At 42.9% G+C, this 20,545-nt stretch overlaps 1 protein-coding gene across 2 annotated transcripts; it reads left to right on the forward strand.

Moving 5' to 3' along the window:
- The first annotated feature begins 3,855 nt into the window (after window positions 1-3,855).
- LOC129829971 (E3 ubiquitin-protein ligase Itchy-like) lies at window positions 3,856-18,659 on the forward strand. Of its 2 annotated transcripts, none has more exons than XM_055892045.1 (24): window positions 3,856-4,004; window positions 9,547-9,623; window positions 9,964-10,105; window positions 10,624-10,748; window positions 11,760-11,897; window positions 12,025-12,070; window positions 12,148-12,338; window positions 12,525-12,738; window positions 13,053-13,148; window positions 13,341-13,524; window positions 14,019-14,088; window positions 14,172-14,256; window positions 14,483-14,611; window positions 15,265-15,337; window positions 15,526-15,597; window positions 15,676-15,764; window positions 15,989-16,148; window positions 16,269-16,402; window positions 16,558-16,698; window positions 16,803-16,923; window positions 17,010-17,114; window positions 17,237-17,333; window positions 17,472-17,544; window positions 17,635-18,659. In XM_055892045.1, the coding sequence occupies exons 2-24, from the start codon at window positions 9,554-9,556 to the stop codon at window positions 17,732-17,734; spliced, it is 2,655 nt and encodes an 884-aa protein (XP_055748020.1). In that variant the 5' UTR covers window positions 3,856-4,004; window positions 9,547-9,553; the 3' UTR covers window positions 17,735-18,659. The 2 variants fall into 2 exon arrangements, with proteins under 2 accessions (XP_055748020.1, XP_055748019.1); XM_055892044.1 differs by lacking the exon at window positions 3,856-4,004 and adding an exon at window positions 4,971-5,071.
- The last annotated feature ends 1,886 nt before the right edge of the window (window positions 18,660-20,545 follow it).

Genomic DNA, 20,545 nt, shown 5'->3' on the forward strand with positions numbered 1-20,545 from the left:
CTACGGTGTGCAACTGCACATGGGGACAAAGATCGTACCATTTGGAGAAATGTCCTCTGGTCTGATGAAACAAAAACAGAACTGTTTGGCCATAATGACCATCGTTATGTTAGGAGGATAAAGGGGGATGCTTGCAAGCCGAAGAACACCATCCCAACCGTGAAACACGGGGGTGGCAGCATCATGTTGTGGTAGTGCTTTGCTGCAGGAGGGACTGGTGCACTTCACAAAATAGATGACATCATGAGGGGGGAAAATTCTGTGGATATATTGAAGCAACATCTCAAGACATCAGTCAGGAACTTAAAGCTTGGTCGCATATGGTTCTTCCAAATGGACAATGACCCCAAGCATACTTCCAAAGTCGTGGGAAAATATATATTAAGGACAACAAAGTCAAGGTATTGGAGTGGCCATCACAAAGCCTTGACCTCAATCCCATAGAAAATTTGTAGGCAGAACTGAAAAAGCGTGTGTGAGCAAGGAGGCCTACAAACCTGACTCAGTTACACCAGCTCTGTCAGGAAGAATGGGCCAAAATTCACCCAACTTATTGTGGGAAGCTTGTGGAAGGCTACCTGAAACATTTGACCCAAGTTAAACAATTTAAAGGCAAGCGTTCACTCTACTGTTATTCTGACATTTCACATTCTTAAAATAAAGTGCTAACTGACCTAAAAAACAGGGAATTTTTATTAGGATTTAATGTCAGGAATTGTGAAAAACTGAGTTTGAATGTGTTTGGCTAAGGTGTGTGTAAACTTCCGACTTCAACTGTATGTAAGAATGCTATTCATTGACTACAGCTCAGCATTCAGCACCATAGTGCCCTCAAAGCTCATCAATAAGCTAAGGACCCTGGGACTAAACATCTCCCTCTGCAACTGGATCCTGGACTTCCTGAATGGCCACCCCAGGTGGTAAGGGTAGGTACCAACACATCCGCCACGATTATCCTCAACATGGGGGCCCCTCAGGGGTGCGTACTCAATCCCCTCTTGTACTCCCTGTTCACGCATGACTGTGCGGCCAGGCACAACTCCAACACCACCATTAAGTTTGCAGATGACACAAAGTAGGCCTGATCACTTTCAACGAGGAGACAGCCTATAGGTAGGAGGTCAGAGTTCTGGCAGTGTGGTGCCAGGACAACAACCTCTCCCTCAACGTGATCAAGACAAAGGAGATGATCGTGGACTACTGGAAAAAGAGGACTGCGCACGCCCCCATTCTCAACAACGGGGCTGTAGTGGAGCAGGTTGAGAGCATCAAGTACCTTGGTGTCCACATCACCAACAAACTAACATGGTCCAAGCACACCAAGACAGTCGTGAAGAGGGCACAAACATTTTTTTCCCCCCTCACGAGACTGAAAGGATTTGGGTCCTCAGAACCTCACAAGGTTCTACAGCTGCACCATCGAGAGCATTCTGACTGGTTTCATCACTGCCTGGTATGGCAACTGCTCGGCCTCTGACCGCAAGGCACTACAGAGGGTAGTGCGTACGGCCCAGTACATCACTGGGGCCAAGCTTCCTGCCATGCTGGACCTCCATACCAGGCGTTATCAGAGGAAGGCCCTAAAAATTGTCAAAGACTCCAGCCACCCTAGTCATAGACTGTTCTCTCTGCTACCGCATGGCAAGAGGTACCAGAGCGCCAAGTCTAGGTTCAAGAGGCTTCTAAACAGCTTCGACCCCCAATCCATAAGACTCCTGAACATCTAATCAAATGGCTACCCAGACTATTTGCATTACCCCCCGCTTACACCACTGCTACTCTTATCTATTCATAGTCACTTTAAAAGCTCTACTTTTAAATGATGATCTCAATTACTTCAACTAAAAAGTGCCCCTGCAAAATGACTTTGTATCGGTACCCCCTGTATATAGTCTCGCTGTTGTTATTTTACTGCTGCTCTTTAATTATTTGTAACTTTTTTATTTCTTATTCTTTTTTAGGTATTTAGGTATTTTTTAAATTGCTTTGTTGGTTAGGGCTTGTTAGTAAGCATTTCACTGTAAGGTAGTCGGCATATTTTAATTTGGGGAGTTTCTCCCATTCTTCTCTGCAGATCCTCTCAATCCCTGTCAGCTTGGATGAGGAGCGTCGCTTCACATCTTTTTTCAGGTCTCTCCAAAGATGTTCGATCGGGTTTTAGTTCGTTCTATGGCTGGGCCACTCAAGGACATTCAGAGAAGCTACTCCTGCGTTGTCTTGGCTGTGTGCTTAGGGTCGTTGTCCTGTTGGAAGGTGAAACTTCGCCCCAGTCTGAGGTCCTGAGTCACCTGGAGCAGATTTTCATCAAGGATCTCTCTGTACTTTGCTCCGTTCATCTTTGACTAGATCCTGACAAGTTGCATGATGCTGCCACCACCATGATTCACCATAGGGATGGTGCCAGGTTTCCTCCAGACGTGACGCTTGGCATTCAGGCCAAAGAGTTCTATCTTGGTTTCATCAGACCAGAGAATCTTGTTTCTCATGGTCTGAGAGTCTTTAGCTACCTTTTTGGCAAAAACCAAGCGGGCAATGTGCCTTTTACTGAGGAATGGCTTCCGTCTGGCCACTCTACAATGAAGGCCTAATTTGTTGGAGTGCTACATAGATGGTTGTCCTTCTGAAAGGTTCACCCATCTCCACAGAGGAACTCTAGAGCTCTGTCAGAGTGACCATCAAGTTCTTAGTCACCTCCTTGACCAAGGCCCTTCTCCCCGATTGCTCAGTTTGGCCGGGGCGGCCAGCTCTAAGAAAAGTCTTGGTGGTTTAAAACTTCTTCCATTTAAGAAAAATGGAGGCCACTGTGTTCTTGGGGACCTTCAATGCTGCATTTTTTGGTACCCTTCCCCAGATCTGTGCCTTGACACAATCCTGTCTCTGATCTCTACAGACAATTCCTTCAACCTCATGGCTTGGTTTTTGTTCTGACATAAACTGTGGGACCTTATATAGACAGGTGTTTGCCTTTCCAAATCATGTCCAATCAATTGTATTTACCACAGGTGGACTCCAATCAAGATGGAAAACATCTCAAGGATGACCAATGGAAACAGGATGCACCGTAGCTCAATTTCAAGACTCATAGCAAAGTGTCTAAATACTTATGTAAATAAAGTATTTCAGTTATAATTTTTTTAATACATTTACAAAAATGTTTAAAAACCTGTTTTCCCTTCATCATTATGGGGTATTGTGTGTAGATCGATTTTAATCCATTTTAGAATACGGCTGTAACGTAACAAATGTGGAAAAAGTCAAGGAGTCTGAATACTTTCCAAAGGCACTGTATATCAGGATTTAATGCTCATATATACAGATGGATCAAAAGATCCATGGACATGTCACACTGGGTCCGCCTTTGTTGTACAGGATAGTGGTTTTGCAGTAAGGAAACGTATTACAGACCACCTGGATGTATGCATTGCAAAACTGATGCCTGTACTGTTGGCCTTGTAATGAGTGGTGGAAGTCAAGCCAAACATAATAGATATATGCTCTGATTCATGTACTGTGCTGATGAGTACGCAAACACTTAGCTCATATAGCTGTATGAGGTACTCCAAATTCATTCACGGGTGAGACAGATGGGTGTCCAGAAGTTTTTGCTTGGGTCCCAGTCCATGTGGGGGTGAAAGGAAATGAGGAAGTAGATGTGCTAGCTAAACAGGCCTTTAGGAGAAAGGATGTGGAGTAAAACATTTTAAGAGTGTCTCAAGATTTTTAAGAAAAACGGAACTGGCAGGAAGGATTTACTTCCTCCCTGTCTCTGGCCCACACTCCAGTACAGTAGGTGGCGGTAATATACCATAAAGTTGGATGCCAACCGCAGATAAACACCACAGAAATAGTATGCGTGCGCACCACCTTGTTTCCGTCACGTGAGACGATTACGAATATGGTGGAAGTGTATTTCTTGAAGTGAAGCCGCAAAAGAACCAAAACAGACCGGGATATTAAGGAAAGTTGCCTGTCACGTCTTGAACTTCTTCTACCCTTGGATTCGGGTAAGCATAACATCCGAGGTGGAAAGTCCTTAACCACAATATTTAGCCTAAACACTGGGTCAGCCAGCCACGACACAGGCTAACCTGCCAGCTTTTTATTTAATTTATTTTTTTGTATTTCGTGCTCTTGTGTTGTCACGAGCAGTTGTGAGTAACCCATTCATAAATGGTAGAACTATTCATAAGTTGCCAGCTGATATGTAACACGTAAACAACACAAATATTGCATCCAAACTCTGTATCCCGGAGCAGAACGTAAACAACATTTCGCTAGCTAGCAGATAGCGGAGTTTCAAGGTTGTAATTTCACTCCTTTTGAGTTAGACTACATCTAATTTAGCCACTCAGCTAACTAGGCTAAACGCGTTAGCCTTCTTCCTTGTCAAACATGTCGGAGATACCAACACTTTGCCTTTTGCTAATGTCATGCGACTGATGGTTAACATCAAATCCTAGCGATGGCAAACAAAATGCTATCATAGTTAGCTATGCTTATGTTCTCCAGACATTGTTATTGCGTAAAATGACGTTGGGGTTTTCTTGCTGTCATCCAGTCACATGTGTTCATAAAGCATACTATCATTTCAACAACCCCACCCTTCCAATTTGTTTGAACTGAGGGGTGGGGCTGGATAAATGTAGCTAACCTTTCACAATGCATTGTGGGTAATGATTGGTAAGGAAGTTGTTTGGCATTTATAAGTTGTATTCTTCAAGAAAGCTCTTGGAATGTTGCACTCTAACCAATACTTTAAAAACAAGTTAAATATGCCTGTGTGTATATTATACTGAACAACAATATACGTTCAACAATTCCAAAGATTTTACTGAGTTAATGTTCATATATGGAAGTCATTCAATTGAAATAAATTCATTAGGACCTCATCTATGGATTGCACATGACTGGGCAGGGGTGAGGTCATGGGTGGGCCTGAGAGGGCATAGGCCCACTCACTGGCGATATAAGCCCAGCCAATCAGAATGAGTTTTTTTTACCCCACAAAAGGGCTTTTATTACAGACAGAAATACTCAGACAGACGATCCCGCAAGTGAAGAAGCCATATCGGTAGGTCCTGGGCTGGCATGGTTACAAGTGGTCTGCGGTTGTGAGGCTAGTTGGATGTACTGCCAAATTCTCTAAAACAAATATTTTATTTTAGCCCATGAAACATGGGACCGACAATTATATTTGTGTACAGTATAGTTGATTTTGTCAGTTATGTTAACTATTAACTTGGTAGTGCGTTAGCTAAACCCAAAGACATAATCTAACCCAAACAGTAGTTTATGTGGAAAGAAAGTAGTAGCCTACTAGCCTCGTCAATAAGAACCTCAGCGGCAGAGCTTTCCTGAGGTCGTGTACAGTTGCTTAAGCTGCTATTTAGCCTTTAATCAGGATCTTTTCGTCTAACCTTGGCAATACTTAATTCGTTCTCGATTTGGACGTCACCGGTATCTAAACTCCCAAGGCTAGTTTTAGGGGGAAAGTTGGAATTTATTTATGCTCTGTTATTAAATTGAATATTGTTTTGCTGCATAAAGTAATCCAACAAGACTAGATGGTGGTATATACCTTGTCGGATTATTTTATGGAGAAAAATGTATTTTAATTTAATTAAGGAGCAACTAGCAATGGGAGCAACTAGCAATGGGAGTTTAGAACACTTGTTGTTAGAAAATCTCTCTTGAATAATTCAACATACCAGCTACAACAGCAAATGTTACATAGCTGTATTATCTAGTTAGCCTTGCATTATGTAACATGGGGTAGATGCAAAAATGGTTGAACTGCAGCTTTTAACACTGACAAGGGACTTGTGACTCGAGTATAAAGGACTGACTCGTACTCAACCTAGGGACTTGATACTTGATTAGGATTCATGGTTTATTGACTTGACTACTGCCATCCACTACCCTACTTCTAAAACATTACAAATAGGCCTATCCTGTAGTGTAGGCATTCATTCATTCCAAAATTCACAACCACCTGTAATCAACTCTAATAGCCTAGGCTGTGTTTCCACTTTTTTTATTCATTTGTGCATTATCTGATATTTAGCTGAGGGAGGTAATCATTGGCTTATGGTGAGTCTGATCCTGGTCCTAGCTGATGAGTTTCTGACTAGTGAGTTACCTGGCACACAAAGCAGTCGCTCACTGTAGGCCCAGGTTCAGTAGTAATAAATTATTAACTCCGGGTACAGCCAAAGTTTGTTTGTCAAGAGCTTTTTCCTCTCATTTGCACAAGGGAGAAAGGCAAGGAACATACTTTTATGTAATATAGTGTATGTAGACACTGCTTCAAATGAGTGGATTCTGCTATTTCAGCTGCATGACAGGTGTATAAAATCGAGCACACAGCCATGCAATCTCCATATACAAACATTGATAGTAGAATGGCCTTACTGAAGAGCTCAGTGACTTTCAACGTGGCACCGTCATAGGATGCCACCTTTCATCGGTTTGTCAAATTTCTGCCCTGGTCAACTGTAAGTGCTGTTATTGTGACGTATTGTCGTGAAAACGTCCACGAGCAACATCGGCTCAGCCGCGAAGTGTTAGGCCACAGAAGCTCACAGAACGGGAACAGCGAGTGATGATGCGCGTAAAAATCGCCTGTACTCGTTTACAACACTCACTACCAAGTTCCAAACTGCCCCTGGAAGCAATGTCAGCATAATAACTGTTTTGTCAGGAGCTTTATGAATTGGATTTCCATGGCCGAGCAGCCGCACGCGAGCCTAAGATCACCATGAGCAATGCCAAGCGTCGGCTGGAGTGATGTAAAGCTTGCCGCCATTAAACTCTGAAGCAGTGGAAACGCGTTCTCTGGAGTGATGAATCACGCTTCACCATCTGGCAGTCCGATGGACAGATGCTACCTGCCCCAATGCATAGTGCCAACTGTAAAGTTTGGTGGATGAGGAATAATGGTCTGGGGCTGTTTTTCATGGTTCGGGCTAGGCCACTTAGTTCCAATTAAGGGAAATCTTAACGCTAAAGCATACAATGACATTCTAGACTATTCTGTGCTTCCAACTTTGTGGCAACAGTTTGGGGAAGGCCCTTTCCTGTTTCAGCATGACAATGCCCCTGTACACAACACAAGTTCGATACAGAAATGGTTTGTTGAGATCGGTGTGGAAAAACTTGGAATGGCCTGCACAGAGCCTTGATCTCAACCCCATCAAACACCTTTGGGATGAATTGGTACGCCGACTGCGAGCCAGGTCTATTCGCCCATGATTTTGGAATGATATGTTCGAGCAGCTGTCCACATTCTTTTGGTCATGTACTGTGCATTTGGAAAGTATTCAGACCCCGTGACTTTTTCAACATTTTGAAATAAAACATTTACATAAGTACTCAGTACTTTGTTGAAGGACCTTTGGCAGCAATTACACCCCGAGTCTTTTTAGATATGACGCTACAAGATTGGCACACCTGTATTTGGGGAGTTTCTCCCATGCTTCTCTGCAGATCCTGTCAAGCTCTGTCAGGTTGGATGAGGAGCGTCACTGCACAGCTATTTTCAGGTCTCTCCAGAGATGTTGGATCGTGTTCAAGTCTGGGCTCTGGCTCAGGCACTCAAGGACATTCAGAGACTTGTCCCAGAGCCACTCCTGCGTTGTCTTGGCTGTGTACTTAGGGTCGTTGTCCTGTTGGAAGGTGAACCTTTGCCCCGGTCTACTGTCCTGAGCGCTCTGGAGTGTTCATCTTTCCCTCAATCGTGACTAGTCTCCCAATCCCTGCCACTGAAAACATCCCCACAGCATGATGCTGCCTCCATGCTTCACCGTAGGGATGGAGCCAGGTTTCCTCCAGACGTGACTCTAGGCATTCAGGCCAAATAGTTCAATCTTGGTTTCATCAGACCAGAGAATCTTGTTTTCTCCTGGTTTGTTTTGGCAAACTTCAAGAGGGCTGTCATGTGCCTTTTACCGTGGAGTGGCTTCCGTCCGGCCACTCTACCCTAAAGGACTGATTGGTGGAGTGCTGCAGAGATGGAAGGTTCTCCCATCTCCACAGAGGATTTCTAGAGCTCTGTCAGAGGGACAGTTCTTGGTCACCTCCCTGACCAAGGCCCTTCTCCCCCGATTGCTCAGTTTGGCTGGAGTGGCCAGGTCAAGGATGAGTCTTGGTGGTTCCAAACCTCTTCCATTTCAGAATGATGGAGGCCACTGTGTTCTTGGGGACCTTCAATGCTGCAGAAATGTTTTGGTACCCTTCCCCAAATCTGTGCCTCAACACAATCCTGTCAACAGCTGGACCTTTCTATAATGACAGGTGTGCCTTTCCAAATCATGTCCAATCAATTGAATTTACCACAGGTGGACTCCAATCAAGTTGTAGAAACATCTCAAGGATGATCAATGGAAACAGGATGCACCTGAGCTCAATTTCGAGTCTCATAGCAAAGGGTCTGAATACTTATGTAAATAAGGTATTTCTGTTTTTTAATTTTAGTTCATCTGCAACAATTTCAAAAAAGCTGTTTTTGCTTTGTCATTATGGGGTATTGTGTGTAGATTGAAGAGGAAATAAAATATATTTTTCACTTTAAGAATAAGGCTGTAACGTAGCAATATGAAAAAAGTCAAGGGGTCTGAATGCACTGTAGTGTACATTATGCACAGTGAGGTAACCACAAACCAGGAATGAGGACTAGCCTATGATTCCTGGTGCTACTTTCGCCAGTTTGATTTTCCCTAGAAAGTTACTTGTGGGGTGGTATCACACTCAAGGCATTTTCCAGAGAACAGTTATTTGTAAATGGGCAATTCCACAGTAACAGACTGACACTGGGACTTTTTCACTTGAAAATACATTTCAAACAAACCAATGATTGCCAAGTTAAACAAACCATACTATGCATAAGGACTACCTTCAACAATTTCCACTGAGATTTTTACAAAACCACATTCACTTCAAGAACAGTGCAGATGCAAAGTTGGGTAATAGAATGAGGACACAAACAGCACAAACCGTCATTCTGTTATCAAACTTTGCATCTGCAATGTTCCTCAAAGTAGTCCTTGTGCATAGAGTTGTATGGTTTCTTTAACTTTGCAATTGTTTTTGTTTGACATTCATTTTAAAGTGACACATCTGAATCTGTCACTTTGTTACTGTAGAATTACCTAAATGACTCTTAGGAATCTTATAACTATACATCTGTGCTCGGTAAGTTTGACGCCGACTTCCATGTACTTATAGAGAAGACTAGCCTAGTCAGAGAATGGTAGGTACAAGCATAACCGTATTACACCTTTTAATTAATAGCAATATCATTTCATTACCATTCAAAAGAGGTCTGTGTTAGTTGCTGGGTGGTAATAGTGTAACTAACAGAATGCTGACCATGATATTTTGTTGTTCCATTACAATCAGATAAGCTCACTGTAATATCATAAAGCATCTCTCACAATGCAGTGGACACAAATGTTATGTCTAGACAGAGGATAGAAAGGCTGGAACTTGCATTGCATGGAATGTGCGTTGGGCCATTGAATGGTTGACTGAGTGTGGTGTTTGTTGCAGGTATGTCATGGCCTCCAGCATTGCTAAACCAGGCCCTGGGAATGGCTACCCCATGAAGGCACAACTGCAAATTATGGGTAGGTTCTTAATCCTGATCCTTGTCATTTATTTTGGGTGTTGAAGGGCTTAGTCCATACCAAACATAGGAAATGCTCTCTCAGGGTGTGGGCGATGTTCATAAAACAGAATTGACCCGAAGTGCCCTATAATATAGTAATATGTCATTTGGCAGATGCTTTTATCAAAAGCGACTTAGTCATGTGTGCATACATTTTTATGTATGGGTGGCGAAATCGAACCCACTACCCAGGCGTTGCAAGCACTGCGACTACTAACTGAGCTGCTGTCAAACAAACTTCTAACAGACAGTTTTCTTTCTAGCTCTGCCCTAATTCACAACACTCTTCATCTCCTCAGTGCTATCAGCAAAACTGAAAGAGAACAAGAAGAACTGGTTTGGCCCCAGTCCATATGTTGAAGTTGCAGTTGACGGCCAGTCCAAAAAGACCGAAAAATGCAACAACACCCACAATCCCAAATGGAAGCAGCCGCTCACAGTGTAAGTTGTTATTGTTGACAGTCAGTGTTGAGAACAAGGAACAGCCGCCTATTAATTTAACAAGTACAAATTCTCTCGCAAGTGTACAGGGTTGACTGAGGATCCACTCATGATTTAGTAGTGCCAAGTGCCAACACATCCACACAATCAATCCCTTCTTTATATAGCTCTGGAGTCTTACTCTGCAGTCCCTTAATTTAAAGTCCCTCTCCAATTTCAGTATGTCTTGGTGTGGAGAATTCAGAGCAGTTATACTATGGTTGAGTAAGCTGATGCGCTTCCATAACTGTCTTTTCCTGCAAATGTTCAGGGTTTAAGTAGGCAGCTGTTATAGTGGGCATGGATACTTGCTTCTATTTGTCTCCATGCTAACGCTGTTTGTTTTGTCTTCAGATATTTGAAATTTATTATCTTTGACTTTCGTGTCTGATAAACTCTCACCTAAAATGTATGCTATATTCCCAGTGAATTAACCAATGTGATCTTCATTGTATGTTTTTCTTTTATCTCGGCAATAGAATTGTCACTCCTTTCAGCAAGCTCATCTTCCGGGTATGGAGTCACCAGACCTTGAAGTCGGACGTATTGTTAGGAATGGCAACTCTGGAGGTCAGCGAAACACTCAAATCCAACGACATGAATAGTGAGTGCCTTTCTTGTATCATGTTATGCATACCTTGCTTGGCTGTGTGATAAGGGCCTGTACTGTGTCTGTGCTCTCTCTTACATAACACAGCCACAAGCACCTCCCTCTGATTTGACTGTGTGATGTCACAGATCAGAGGCAGATGAGATTACTTCCCCTTCATAAAGAGTTCATTCAGTCCCCTGCCAATTTTCTAAATGCATTTACGACAAACCAGATTGAACATATCACACCAGTCTCCTATTTTGACAAAGCAGTAAACAATGACAGCTTAGTTTTGGAGTAGGGTAATTACTCTGTTTCTTATGGCTGTATATTTGTTTGGCTCTCCTTGTATTCCTTTTACGGGAATGATCTCTCCATTACTTTTTTCCACTAGTTTTTTGAATATATATTTCATAAGGTGACAACAGAGATAATCATTGGTCATAGCCTATGTGGTATATATTCCAAGCAGTTCTTTAATGTCCCTCTTGTGTCCCAAACTCAAGGTTGTCATCCTGGTGCAAAGTGGCAGGATGACTCAAAGTGCTGATAAAGGCTTTTGACAGACAAGGAGCTGAGTGGAAGGAGGCTTTTTTATTACATAACCAATAGTGCTGGGAATTGCCAGGGACCTCACGATACGACATTATCGTGATACTTAGGTGCTGATATGATATGTATTGCGATTGGATATTGTGATTTTATTGCAACTCGATATTCCAAACATATTGCTCACCATATATATGTCTGCTGCAGAGGGACAAGAGGGAGCCATGAGAAAATAAGTTTTCATCAGTCATGGAAATTAAAGTGCAGAAAACAAATTGGCTCCCTATTTAAAAAGATGAGCAAGCTATGAAGGAAAAATACTATAGTTTTGGTGCAGATACAGCCAACTAGTACAAACATAATATTCAGCTTGACAATACGATATTTTGTCAAAAAGAATATCCGATTTGTAACTAGATTCTTTCCCCCATCTCTGATAACCAATGATTTTGTTCCATGGTGTTTTTCCTTCAGTCTCTGAGGTGGTGCAGACCCTGCAGCTGAGTGCAGACAAAGACCAGACAGATGTGGTGGGGGACCTGTCTGTCTGTCTGGACGGCATGCAAGTCGACCCAGAGATGTTTGCCTCTGCTGCTGAGGCCAACAGCCGAAGTGCGTCTGCTCTGTGCAATGTTATCCGCACTGTTATCTGTATTGAGTTATGGTTTTCCCAACCTGCCCAGAAAATAAGTTCCAGTATGTTCAGTTCACAACTCTATGTTTGTGTTTCTGATCTCAGGTACGTCAAATGGGGAATCGCAACACAACGGGGATCATGATGTGAGGTAAGCCTATTATTCCTGGTTACTGTGGTAATGATGGTCTTGCTTATGGACAGAGTTAATAGTTGACCTTGTGGCAGGCGGAGTAGAGACTGCTCTCCTTCTGTGGATGGTTTGGAGCACAGAGCTTCCCCAACTGGGCGTGCGGTCGCAGTGAACGGCACAGGGTCTCCCGCTCTGTCAGCAGGGGGCTCCAAGGGGAATCCTCTACGGCCCCCCAGGCCCTCCCGACCCCCACCACCCACCCCACGCAGACCAACCTCCTCTCCAGGTGAGTGGGTCAACCTCTTAGCCCATTTTAAACCAACACTAATGCTCCTGGGGATTTTATGACATGTTATTTTGCTTTATGCTTTGTTTTGTGTGCATTTGTAAGATAATGTGTCAGAAAACAACCATTTAGTGTCGTTTTCTCAAACTCACTCAATCTTTTTTCTCATTCACTGGTTTTCGGCAGCATCCTCTAATAGTTCCATACCAACTGAAGGAAGCGATGGCCCCAGCTCAGAAACCCCAGTCCGTATGCCTGCACCTGCAGTACCAGCCGCAGACCCCAATGCCCCACCCCCTACACACGACCAGAGCCAAGCAATAGCAGCCAGACAAGCAGCCAGTGTTGCCCCAGGCACCCCCAGAGTCCCCACTGTCGCTGCAGGCCCACTGCTTCCTGGGTAAGGGTCAAGCCATCCATGTTGATCGGTCTGGCAGTAACACTCAGTCAGTCAGTTAGTGGTGTCAATACAACTCTCAGGAGTTCATCTGACTGTTAAACTGAAGATGTGAGCAAGAGAGCTGTTTGAAATATGTCTGCTGCGACTGCTTACCAACTGCAATTACCTGTTATTATTGCTCTAGGCTTACTTAGTCTCATCATTTTTATACTTTAACTCTACACTACCTGACGTGATTTGGATTCTAGCTTTTTTAACCGGTAGACTGTTTTATAAGTGTTAACATTTTCTTTGAATCGCGTGTTGCTGTGAAGATGGGAGCAGAGGGTGGATCAGAACGGAAGGCTGTATTTTGTAGATCATGTGGAAAAGAGGACAACGTGGGAGCGGCCTGAGCCTCTACCTTCTGGGTAACTCCCCTTACATATCCTGTGTCTTCATACTCAACTGATACTCAAACTACAATATATGTTCTACATGCAGTATTCAAATGCATTTTTCCTACCTCCATACTAACACAGAGAATAGTGTCTTTGTTACTAGAGGATACTAAATGCCAAAGCTCTTATACAGTCTCCCCTGTTCCTCTGCCATGTGTGTAGGTGGGAGCGGCGAGTGGACCCCATGGGCAGGGTCTACTTTGTCGACCACATCACCAGAACTACCACCTGGCAACGGCCCACTATGGAGACGGTACGGAACTATGAACAGTGGCAGCACCAACGCAACCAGCTACAAGGTGCCATGCAGCAGTTCAACCAGCGCTTCATATTTGGGGTGAATGGGGTAAGTGGGAACTCTAACTGGTCAAATCAAGTGCTCAGTTCCTTCAATAACAGTACTGAACAGTTGTGAAACACTCAACAGATGAAGATTTTAAATAAATGGGGCAAGCTGCTATTTGCACTGTGTGAAATGATAATGCCATCAAATGGATTGGGTAATTTACAGGAAGTTTATTAGGAACAAAAGAACTAAAGGGGGATGCTACCACACCCCTTGCTTTATTTAGCCAAATGAGCTAGCTGGCAAGCCAGAAATTATCTTCCTATAACTGCTCTAACTATGAAATGTAATTATTTGGGCCTTGCTGTAGTGTTCAGACGATCTATTAGTGTTTGTGTCAGCCTTATCAAATTGTCTGCTTCTCTTAATTCTTTACATATTGTGCTGTAAACAGTTTCCCCTTTTTCAGTTGGTGATATTTAACCAATCTTGATCAGTTAAATTTTTAAAACTTTGTTCAAATATTATTCCTTATTTTCTCTGGTGCACTGAAGCTCCAGGACCAGGTTCCAGCCACTGAGAATAAGCAGTTTGATCCCCTGGGCCCGCTGCCACATGGATGGGGTAAGATCTCACTCACTACCTCACATCGCACAGATTAATTAAATGTTTTCTAGAATTTTTCATGAACTGATTTACGTCCTCAGAGAAAAGAACTGACAGCAACGAGAGAGTGTACTTTGTCCAACACACCACACGGACTACACAGTGGGAGGACCCTCGCACTCAGGGGTGAGAAGTTCATCTGTGCTACTCTTAGTGCAGATATGTATTCTAACAGCTACTTTTAACCTCAGTGGGAGCTATCCTGGTAAGATTAGCTCAGCCCCTGGTTCTAGTACTCTCCACATGCCCATGTGCTGGAACTGAAGTGTTAATTCAGACATTGTGCAGATCTGTGTCTGACTCTTGGTCCTAGTGATGACAGACTCTCTCTCTCGCTCTCCCTCTCTCTCAGGCTGCTGAATGAAAAGCCTCTCCCAGAGGGCTGGGAGATGAGGTTCACTGTCGACGGCATCCCATACTTTGTGGACCATAACAGGAGAGCCACTACATACATCGACCCTCGCACTGGAACATCCTCACTGTACGTCACAAGATTCCATTCACTTGATATAAAAGCATTGGGCTACCACTCTGACTAAACCATTTTTCTTGAGGCCATATTTTAGACTAAAACTAAGCTGTATGTAGCAAACACGGTTCTGTTTGAGACTAGTTTTGACCTAAAACAGACTGGTGATGGAAGTGTTGCTACTAATAACAGCCCTTTGTGTTCTACAAATGTCAAATAAGGATGACTAAAATGGGCTGAACCGATACTGTACTGTCTGTATCTTTTAGTATTGTAATGAGCCACACCTGAGGGATGATGGTGTACTGTCAACATGACTGCTCTCTGTGCAGCAGGGACTTTGCTTAGCTCTATTCTCCAACTAACAGGAATTACCTGTTTGGTGCCTTTCACAGGACTGAGGTTATTGGTATTTCCCCTCTAGCTGTTTCAGTCTGCTCACATGTAGCATGTTTTGGCTGAAATAATTGTCATGATCTAGCCATTTTGTTATTTCTGAAGAGAGTAGTGAACACATACCATTGTCTGTCTGGGGTCTATGATTTGACATTGGATAGTTCTCATAAACGATAGTAAAAGCCAGGTAATCTGACAAGGCTGATTTGTGTTTTGGCCATGATGTGTGACAATGTGTGCCTTGTTCCTTCCCTCTTACTATAAAACAGTGAAAACGGGCCCCAGATTACTTACGTCCGAGACTTTAAAGCCAAAGTCCAGTACTTCAGATTCTGGTGCCAGGTAGGTGTCATGCCTTCTGAGTTTGAGTGGTTGAACATTGTCATTGTTTTTATGATCAACAGAACCACATGAATTCTAATACAGTGACCCAATTAAATGAAAATGATGACCTGTTATTTCTGTTGGCCCGTTCTGAAAAAAGTCACATGCTTCAAAATCACTTATGATTTCCTCTTCTTCTTGTCCAGCAATTGTCAATGCCTCAGCACATCAAGATCACTGTCACCCGCAAAACCCTGTTTGAGGACTCGTTCCAACAAGTGAGTAAACATCCTCCCAAATGATCATGCTGACACTGACAAATGTTGTCCATATTAATTTGACTCTTTCCGTTGTAGATAATGAGCTTCAATGCACAGGACCTCCGCAGGAGACTATGGATCATATTCCCTGGGGAAGAAGGCCTCGATTATGGTGGGGTGGCAAGGTAAAGCTCTAATGTGCTCTTGTACAGTCATTGCACTCCAATAAATAATATGTTGTTGTAGTGATGAAGTTGCCTTTGGTCAAAGTTTCAGCTATTTGAATTGCCTTGTAAAATATCCTAGATCAGTGGTTGTCTACCAGTTATTTGACCACGTTATAAAGTATGGTGTTAGCTGGATGCTTGCAGAGAGGTATTGTGATGATTATCAATTTCTTCCTCTGTAGGGAGTGGTTTTTCCTGCTGTCTCACGAGGTGCTGAACCCCATGTACTGCCTGTTTGAATATGCTGGGAAGGACAACTACTGCCTGCAGATCAACCCTGCCTCATACATCAACCCTGACCACCTCAAATACTTTAAATTCATTGGACGCTTCATCGCTATGGTAACTATTTTGAGTTACTAAGTTCAACTTTTTCTAATGCAATGTGATTTGTTTGCAAGTTAAAAGATCTGATGCAGTTCTATATTTTTTAGATGTTAACTTCCTGATCTCTTTTCCCAGGCTCTTTTTCATGGGAAGTTCATTGACACAGGCTTCTCGCTGCCGTTCTACAAGCGCATGCTGAACAAGCCATGGGCACTGAAAGATCTTGAGTCCATTGACACAGAATTCTACAATTCTCTTATCTGGATTAAGTGAGTCTTCTGCGGAAGCTGTACTGATATTAACTTTGGTTGTAACGGATGTTAATGTTTGTTCAATGTTTTGGTCCCATTTTTCTTAACACAGAAAACAACAACTCTTTCATTAAGTCGCTGACATGTCTTTGTCATCTTTTTGTGTACTTTAGGGAGAATGACATCGAGGAGTGTGGCCTGGAGATGTACTTCTCCGTGGACAAAGAGATTCTGGGTGAAATTACCACTCATGAGCTCAAGCCGGACGGTGGCGAGGTCCTGGTCACTGAGGAGAACAAGGGGGAGTATATTAGGTCGGTCTCAGCGTATGGCCGCCTTCTCCCCTCTTGGTACCTCTGACCCCTTTTCACTACTGTCCTGGTGTGTTGTGCCTTGATGGTCTGCGTTTCTCCCCCAGGCTTGTAGCAGAGTGGAGGTTGTCCAGAGGTGTGGAGGAGCAGACCCAGGCCTTCTTTGAGGGTTTCAACGAGGTCCTCCCACAGCAGTACCTGCAGTACTTTGACGCCAAAGAACTGGAGGTATGGGTCTTAGTTTGGCCTACTTATTTACACCAGGTTCCCAATATTCACTCTTGAACCAATTGTGACGTGTCCACTTCCTGCAGGTGATGCTGTGTGGGATGCAGGAGATCGACCTGACAGACTGGCAGAGGAACACCATCTACAGACACTACGCACGCAGCAGCAAGCAGGTCCTCTGGTTCTGGCAGGTCAGTGTTACTCCTCACCTGTGCTACAGTCAGATGCCACATCTCCTCAGTATCATTACATTCAGATCACGCACGAAAGAACATGCCTGGACATGCTGTACCCTCCTGTACTTTCCTTCCAGCTCATCAAAGAGATGGACAACGAGAAGCGGATGAGGCTCCTCCAGTTCGTCACAGGCACCTGTCGCCTTCCTGTTGGAGGCTTTGCTGACCTATTGGGTAAGTTTGAGGCTGTTCCTTCCCCTCATGGGTGGATGACAAATACAATCTGCAGAGGTAAAAGATAATGAAACATAACATTGTGCCCTTTTTACCTGTAAATAGATGGGTTAGTGACTTACATATTTGGTTTCGTAGGGAGCAATGGCCCGCAGAAGTTCTGCATTGAGAAGGTGGGAAAGGAGAACTGGCTGCCCAGAAGTCACACCTGGTGAGTACTGTATGGAAGAGTCAAGGTTAAAACAGAGTAAAGGCTTCATTCGACAGATAAAGAACCTGCCCCTCTTTCCCCCTTTTCTAGCTTCAATCGATTGGATCTGCCTCCTTACAAAAGCTATGAGCAGCTGAAGGAGAAATTGATGTTTGCGATTGAAGAGACTGAGGGCTTTGGGCAGGAGTGATCTAGCAACCGATTGAAAGACACAGGAGTGTGGTCTTCGTTTGTCAGTGTTTAAGCCAGGGAGCCTCTCGAAGACTGGCGTCTGTGTAAGCGTGTTTGTGCGTGCGTGCTGTTGAAGGGAGAGACCTTGCTCTAAAATATTGGAAGCATATTAGAGGTGATTATTGATCCACAAGAGTAAACTGCTCCCGTCTCATAGAATGTGTGCCCCTCCCCTCATGTATTAATGCTGGAAACTCACCCTTAATAACATCATATCATATATGGGACAGGGTTATCAGCAGCATCGGTCCCACCACTATTTCTGACTATCCCAACACTGACTTTGAGGAAAATGTTGTAATTTCATCAGAAAAAAAAAAAGAAAAAAAAAAAAATCTTGTCTGATAAGACAATGGCCATATCCAGAAGGTGCACTGCACATGCTTTAAAATAGAACAGTTCTTCCGTTCAAGGCTCCTCAGCATTTATCTGTGAATCAATAAAATATTGCACGGGACAATATTGGCGCCTACATTTATAAAGGTACATGGATGTGGCTCTACTATGACCCTAGTTTTATAGGGCATTGTGACATGATAAAATGTAATCTCTTTAAGTATTCTGGGGAATAGGAAGTGTGAAATGTTTGTGTCCAGAATATTGCCTTGATGTCTTGGCTGATTTGAGATTTAACCAAGTTGTGTGCTAAGGTTGTGCCTATGAAGACTAAAACAGGTAACTTTTTAAAAGAGATTTTTAACATACTGATTTATCCATTTTATATTAATGGTAGATGTTTATCTGGCCGTGGCAAAGGCATGGGAACGTCGGTGAGAATACATATTGTTTGATTTTCTGGGTTGATTTTGAATGGAAATCCTAGGGAAGTTGATGTGTAAATAATGATCATTTATGGTGCATTGCAAATAAAAAGTCAGCTCCTATTTTTGTCTCCAGATTTATCCTTAATGCAACTTAAACTGCTCTCCCTGTATATGAAACCATGTAAATTGTGTTAATAACAAATTAATTTCATTTTGTAAAATAAAAATGGCGTTAGTAATAAGGGGTGTATTGTGAAACGCCATTTGAAAAAAATGTTTCCCCCTGTTTTGATTTATATGTACATTATGAATTTGTGTAAAAAAAAAATATAAAAAAATATCAAATTAATTCTATGGGTTTAGTGGTTTCCTTTTGTGGTGTTACTGTGGTAGTGACGTCTGAACTAAACAATCTAGTTAAACGAGTGAAACGGCTTCAAATCATGGCTATCCATTTTGAATAGTTTCATTTTCATTTGAGCTAAATGCAGCGTATTATACATAGTGCATGCCTTAAGATTCATTCATAGAATGTTATATACAAAAATAGAATTGGTACTTCCAAAGGAAGTCAGGAATCTGCACGATAGATTTACTGTACAAGCGGCAGGTGAAAAAATGGACATCTGCGCATGGATGAGATACAGTGCCTGCAGAAAGTATTTATAGCCCTTGACATTACCACATTTTGTGTTACAGCCTGAATTCAAAATGGATCAAATGTTTTTCTCACCCATCTACATACAATACCCCATGAAAGTAACATGTTTTTATAGATTTTTCCTAATTTATTAAAAATGAAATGCAGAAAAATCGAAATTACCTAAGTATTCAGACCACTGAGTCATTACTTTGTAGAAGCACCTTTAGCAGTGATTTACAGCGGAGTCTTTCTGGGTACGTCTTTAAGAGCTTTTCACACATGGATTGTGCAGCATTTGCCCATTATTCTTTTCAACATACTTCAAGCTCTGTCAAATTGGTTATTGATCATTGCTATACAACCATTTCCAGGTCTTGCTGTAGATTTAAGTCAATTGTAACTCGGCCACTCAACATTCACTGTCTTCTTGGTAAGCAACTCAAGTGTAGATTTGGCCTTGTGTTTTAGGTTATCCTGCTGAAAGGTGAATTCATCTTCCAGTGTCTTGGAAAGCAGACAACCAGGTTTTCCTCTAGGATTTTGCCAGTGCTAAGCTCCATTCTGTCTTTTTAAACCTGAAAAACTTCCCAGTCCTTAACTATTTACAACCAAACACATAAATCAAATCAAATGTATTTATATAGCCCTTTGTACATCAGCTGATATCTCGAAGTGCTGTACAGAAACCCAGCCTAAAACCTCAAACAGCAAGCAATGCAGTTGTAGAAGCACGGTGGCTAGGAAAAACTCCCTGAAAGGCCAAAACCTAGGAAGAAACCTAAAGAGGAACCAGGCTATAAGGGGTGGCCAGTCCTCTTCTGGCTGTGCCGGGTGGAGATTATAACAGAACATGGCCAAGATGTTCATAAACAATAGGGTAGGGTTAGAGGTAGAGAATCCCAGTGGAGAGAGGGGAACCGGCCAGGCATAGACAGCAAGGGCGGTTTGTTGCTCCAGAGCTTTTCCGTTCACCTTCACACTCCTGGGCCAGACTACACTCAATCATATGACCCACTGACGAGATGAGTCTTCAGTAAAGACTTAAAAGTTGAGACCGAGTCTGTGTCTCTCACATGGGTAGGCAGACCATTCCATAAAAAATGGAGATCTATAGGAGAAAGCCCTGCCTCCAGCTGTTTTGCTTAGAAATTCTAGGGACAATTAGGAGGCCTGCGTCTTGTGACCGTAGCATACGTGTAGGTATGTATGGCAGGACCAACTCGGAAAGATAGGTAGGAGCAAGCCCATGTAACGTTTTGTAGGTTAACAGTAAAACCTTGAAATCAGCCCTTGCCTTAACAGGAAGCCAGTGTAGGGAGGCTAGCACTGGAGTAATATGATCCAATTTTTTGGTTCTAGTCAG

Source organism: Salvelinus fontinalis, chromosome 31, assembly GCF_029448725.1.
Source record: "Salvelinus fontinalis isolate EN_2023a chromosome 31, ASM2944872v1, whole genome shotgun sequence".
Lineage (NCBI taxonomy): Eukaryota > Metazoa > Chordata > Actinopteri > Salmoniformes > Salmonidae > Salvelinus > Salvelinus fontinalis.

Excerpts from the sequence above, each read along its gene's own strand:
- LOC129829971 (XM_055892044.1), top strand. The coding sequence starts at position 4,986 with ATGAGTTTTTTTTACCCCACAAAAGGGCTTTTATTACAGACAGAAATA. Across the intron at positions 14,612-15,264 it reads CGCACTGGAACATCCTCACT|TGAAAACGGGCCCCAGATTA; the intron begins GTACGTCACAAG and ends ACTATAAAACAG. Across the intron at positions 17,334-17,471 it reads AGGCTTTGCTGACCTATTGG|GGAGCAATGGCCCGCAGAAG; the intron begins GTAAGTTTGAGG and ends TTGGTTTCGTAG.